The 6,000-nt window shown below is 33.6% G+C and overlaps 1 protein-coding gene across 3 annotated transcripts in view; it reads right to left on the bottom strand.

Moving 5' to 3' along the window:
• Positions 1–280: 280 nt before the first annotated feature.
• sh3bp4a (SH3-domain binding protein 4a) overlaps positions 281–6,000 on the bottom strand; it is a 56,678-nt gene continuing 50,958 nt past the window's right edge. For 2 of the 3 annotated variants that reach the window (XM_005161697.6, XM_073936354.1), the window contains exons 4-5: positions 3,608–3,796; positions 281–1,667 (exon numbers count right to left, since the gene is read on the bottom strand). In XM_005161697.6, coding sequence (XP_005161754.1) covers positions 1,443–1,667; positions 3,608–3,796 — 414 coding nt within the window. In that variant the 3' untranslated portion in view covers positions 281–1,442. The remainder of the gene's footprint in view (positions 1,668–3,607; positions 3,797–6,000) is intronic. The other variant, NM_001316330.1, reaches the window with a different exon arrangement.

Genomic DNA, 6,000 nt, shown 5'->3' with positions numbered 1-6,000 from the left:
GGGCCGATGTCCTGCAGATTTTAGCTCCAACTTGACTCAACACACCTGCAAAGATGTTTCTAGAAAGCCTACTGAGAGCTTGATTAGCTAGCCCAGGTGGGTCTGATTGGGGTTGAAACTAAACTTTGCAGGACACCGACCCTCCAGGACCGAGTTTGGACAGCCTGTTGTAATGAATTACTTTCTAAAGTAACTTTCCCCAACACTGCCAGATTTATAGTCACAAAAAGACACAATATTAAGAGCAAATTATGATACGCAAATACAAAAAAGCAAAAGATTGTGAAATTTTCCAGCTGCTTTATTGAATCCATGGGAACAACATGGGACAGCATGTTTAATTAGTTTTCTTGCTAATCATTTGGCTGCAACTAAGACAACGTGTGAATGATACCTTTTCATACAGTTACTCTCGAACATCTCAAAGAGCTAACACAAAAACAAGTTATGAATGTGACCACTGTAAATCACAGATTATATATATATATTTATATATAAATACATACATTCACTTTTTCCCTATGTGCCGTCACAAAACAGCACAAAAAAATCTCCTTGACTTGTACAGGACATAAAAGAAATGATCGTTTAAAACAACCAAAAGAAAGATGCTAAAATGGGAAAGATTGTACGTACAAAAATACAAACGTAGAACACAAACGAAAGGAAATCATGCTATGATCAGTTCATCGACTGCATCTGATTCGCAACAAAACACTGAATGAATGAATCGTAGTCAAACTAAAGCAACACTGCATTTTAACACCTAATACATTGTGCGATATCTGCGCACACAAAATGCAAACATCTTGAAAGATTGAAAAAATAAAACGCATGACTGACAGACTGAACTCACCGTCTCATTAGAAACCATATGCTCCTTCTCGTGTAACCAGTTTGTGGCGTTTCCTGTGTCGTGTAAAACGAATCCAGCTTCTTTCGTGTGCAAAGCATCTGATGCGACAAATCAGTGGAATAAAAATCACAAACGTGGAAGGCTTGAGCGTTTGGCAACAAAAAACAAAACAGCCAGACTAAGACGAATATGATTTAAATGTGACAAAATAGACCTTCGTTTTCAGCAACGAACAAAGATGTATTCAGATTTCTTTTATTATCTGAAAAAATTGTTATTGAAAAAAATGGTAAAAATTTATTTTGTGCCATCCAATATAAAAAATATAGATATCGCAAAGAACAAAAATGGATAAAAACACCTTCGGAAATCTCGAAAAATAGCTACACGTAAAACACTCTGTGTTTTGGCTTTATTGGCTTTCCGCATGCCCTTATATGGACGTGGGCGGGTACAGGAAGTCCTTGTGGCTAATGGATTGAGGTAAACTCACAGCTGACGGTGACGTAGAAAAGTGAATATCCAATAAAAGTTCAGCACGGTCTTCGTGAGGTGACACAAGCAAATATTAGGAGGGGGTGGGAGATTAAATGGCAAAGTCATCCTGAGGGGCGGGGCTAAAGGCGGAGCTTCGAAGCAAGTCGAGGCAGTTGACGAGGATAAGGGTGCCGGTGAGGTGTTTCCAGCGCTTGGTGATGGGATTCTTCATTCGGTCCAGGCCCATGTGCAGTTCATGGATGACGTCGCGGTAACTGTCGCCGATCTGAGCAGCCCACGTCAACAGGAAGTCGTAAGCCGGTTTCCACATGGCCTGAAATTAAATAAATGGAGATTGTAAATGGCCGTTATGAAAATTCACAACTGAACAACAACAATTAAATACACAGACTAATTCACAGGTCTTCATGACAACCTATCAAAATAAAAGTCCTGTTTAACTGCATTAATGCATAAACATATGAAAGAAAACTAGCTTCTTTTAGTTACGTTTTAAGTAAAACTTCTTTTCTGTTTTGTTACTATTGATGACTTTTCCCTAATGGGCTCTATGCAAAGCCAGAGTTTTATAGCCAACGATAAACTTCCCATAAAAGCCTAATGTATTTCAATATTCACAAGATTGTTTTCATAGCATCGATGTTCGATGCATCAAATTAAATAGACTTAAGCATTAATTTAGTTGTTCAAGCATAAAACAAGATGAAAGACCATGTAACCACTAGTGCCGTCAGTAGCAACAGGCTAGCGCAGAACTTCCAAATACTGGGGTAAAATAAACAGTCACATTTTAAAGACATGGCATTTAGGAATTTAATGCAGTGCTTCTTGTCTGATCTGAGACCCACTTCATATCGTATATGTAACAGGCAGTGAAGATCGCTGATTTAATTGTGACAATTTTGCAATGGAAAGACCTTGGGCTGCGGGGATGAAAATTAAAAGCCCATGTGTATATAGCCCATTTAAAATAAAAATGCTAGATGTCAGTTGACATTGTACTTCACATCTCTAAATGACATTATTTTTATTTAATTCAGTCATTTTCTTTTTGGCTTAGTCCAGTTATTATTCACTGTGTGTCGCCACAGCAAAATGAATCACCTATTTATTTTAAATTTACTCAAAAACTACTGCCTAACCTTATGGAACAAAAAGATCAACATTTTACTGCCTAATAAATTCAGAAAATCTAGAAAAAGATATCATTTTTAAGTGGTCTCTTAAATTTTTCCACACCTACATATTATACAGTGGTTTGCTTGCCAAAAATAGACTGCTTAATTTTCATTTGATTATATTTTCATAGAATAGTTAAGTAAAATTAATGCCTAGATTTGATTTTTATCATTACCATCATTTTTTGATAAGAAACAAGATCAGAAATACAAAGTGAATGAAAACTGAGAACACTGAATTATTGCCAATATAATTTTTTAAATATATAATTTTTTACCTAAAGCTCATTTAAGGTATGGTTTAAGTAAATAAAAAAATAATAAATAAATAAATAAATAATAATAATTATAATAATAAAATTTATGCATGTATGTATGTATGTATGTATGTATATATATATATATATATATATATATATATATATATATATATATATATATATATAAATATAAATATATATATATATATATATATATATATATATATATATATATATATATATATATATATATATATATATATATATATATATATATTTATATATATATATAAATTAGCATATTTCTCAGACTCTTGAGCTTGTGTAGGCTCAGAAACATTACTTTTATAGTCACAAAAAAGTTCTTTTCATTGCCTTTAAAGTGAAATACTTTAACATAAATGTAGGACGCTTAGAAAAATTCGCATTTAAGGAGAAAACTTTAGATGGGATTTTGAGTTTTTTGCATCTGAAATATAAACATATTTTAAAAGGGACAGATCAGCCAAAACTGAAAATTCTATCATCATTTACTCAACCTTCACCTTTTTTTCCAAACCTGTTTGACTTTCTTTATTCTGTAGAACATCAAATAATATATTTTGAAAAAAGCTGGAAACCCATTGACTTCCATAGTATTTGTTACAATGAACGTCAATGGTTACAGAATTTCAGCTTCTTTACAAAATCTCCCTTTGTGCTCAACAGAATATAGAAACTCAAATGCTTGCGACCAGTTGAGAGCGAGTAAAAAGTGAGCAAATATTAATGTTTGGTTGATCGAACCCCTTAAAGTGTTCTATTTGTGTCCGCACCTCACTGTCCACCATGCCGGTTTTATCTCTGTGTGGAGCCTCATAGGCCTCCATTTGTTGCTTGGATACGTGGGCCAGTTTTTCGGCGAGATCCCTCCAGCGAGGAGCCACTTCAACAGCCGTCGTCAGCAACACAAAGTCCATGATGAGCCGCGCCACCAAACCCTGACAGTCCATTTTCAGAAGAGCCTGGATGAGAAACACACAGAGAGAAACGTCATATTTACATTCCACAGAAACAGTTACTAAAAAGACTCCACTGTTAATAAAATATGTCTAAACAAAAAGTGTTTCCAGCAGCTTGTTGAATGCATGCTACACAGAAATAAAGGCCCAATTCCAATTCTACCCCTTAGAGCTTTCCCTCGCTTTAAGTGTTCACATGAAGGGGTGGGGTGTCCCAACACTCTTAAACTTGAAGGCCTAAGGGGAAGGGCTAGATACCCCTTGAAATTTTTAATTTTCAGTAGCACACTCGAAACCAAAGGGTAAGAAAATTTTCATCTACACATTCCAATATACACCATCTACAACAGCAAAATGGCTGCTCATGGAAGTCAGGAGATGCACAAATTTTTTTTTTTTTTTGTCATTATTAGGATTTTTTACAACAAACAAGCATATGTTTTAATACATTAATAACAACATTCGTGTTTTACCATCATTTAAAAAGCTAAATTTTGCTGTCTATAATCCCTTGTAATAACTCCTGTATAGTAATCCCACAACATACTGTCACATCTGATATTCGAATACCCTGTCAGAAAAGTCTAGTGGCTGGGAATGACCTTTTTTTTTACATTGTCTGCTATAATGTTAATGTTGTTTTCGTGTGTTTACTTGGATAAACATTGCCACAGTGTAAATACACAGTACAGTTACAATCTTATTGCCACGTTATATCGATATAATAAAATGATATCGTTGCTTTCTGTGATTTCCTTAAGATATATACCAAAAAAAAAAAAAAAAAACGCAACTAGAATAGCTACAGCAGTGGCTGTCGTCGATCTCAAATGAAGTTAGAGCTCACGATGACATATGATAATGTGCGCAGGTGTTGTAGTGTAGTCCCATCTCTTAGGGGTAAAATTTGAGGCCCTTTCCCTTCACACTGTTTCATGGGCCAAGGAGTAGGGGTGAATAAATGGAATTGGCATTGCGCCAAAGGCAGTTCTGAAGATAAAGGAGATTAAACCAGCTATTAGCACATTAGGTTACATTGTAAAACTTTTTTTTTTTTTTAAGAGTTTTTGTTATTGTTTCTAGACTATATATATATATATATATATATATATATATATATATATATATATATATATATATATATATATATATATATATATATAAACTGTTAAATCAAAAAGCATTGGTTTAAACTAAGATAATTTTACTGACCCGCATTGCAGATTCAGTTGTTTGTTTTAAGGAAAAACTCTTAAAACTATTATATCTGAAAGCAAATCATTTTTACATGTCTAGAAAACACTTCATGATTTAAGTATTTACATGACTAGATTTGACAACTAAACTAGATTTGACTAGACTAGATTTGACTATTTGACTAGATTTGACTAGGCTAGATTTGACTACTAGACTAGATTTGACTATTGAACAGAATAGATTTGACTACACTAGATTTTTTACATGACTAGATTTGACTAGACTAGATTTGAACAGAATAGATTTTTTACAAGACTAGATTTGACTAGACTAGATTTGACTCGAGTGGATTTGACCAGACTAGAAAAGAGACAAAAACTCAGAGTAAGAAAATCATTTGCTGCAGTTTACCTAATAACCTAATAACATGGCCTGTGAGTGCATAGAATGGTCATAAAAAAGGCTGAAAATGTCCTTTTACAGCACAGTTTGAGATGCTGCCCTGCAGTTTTGCTAATAATTAAAAATCACATACAGCCTTAAATGTTTGAGTTTGTTTAATCTTATGTTTCCTGAACAACGCCATTAACATTACTGCTGCCCTCTGGCCTCGCATAAAATCTTCATTATAATTCATAATAACACCATTAGAGAGTTATATTAGTAGAGTTATTAGAATGTGATAGTTCTGAGACCATTATATGCAATAATGTTTTCACTCCAATATGATGTTATATACACCACAAAACATCCATCCATCTATAGTGTGTGTATATTTATTATTTTATAGCCATCCTATAATTATTTATCTGATATTTCCCCAAGTGCTGTTTGATGGAGAGATTTTTTTTTCAACACAATAGTTTTAACTAGTCATTTTTAGTGACTCATTTTTAGTCTAGTTAGGTGCAATTCAAATGCTTAACTGGTTTAATTAGATTAGATTAGTTTAATTAGGCAAGTCATTGGACAACAGTGTTTGCTCTGTAGTCCATCAAAAAAAAAACAAA

The sequence above is a fragment of the Danio rerio genome, chromosome 22 (genome assembly GCF_049306965.1).
Source record: "Danio rerio strain Tuebingen ecotype United States chromosome 22, GRCz12tu, whole genome shotgun sequence".
Taxonomy (NCBI): Eukaryota; Metazoa; Chordata; class Actinopteri; order Cypriniformes; family Danionidae; genus Danio; species Danio rerio.
The sequence above is the reverse complement of the archived record's forward strand: the minus strand, read 5'-3'. Positions and strand labels throughout refer to the sequence as shown.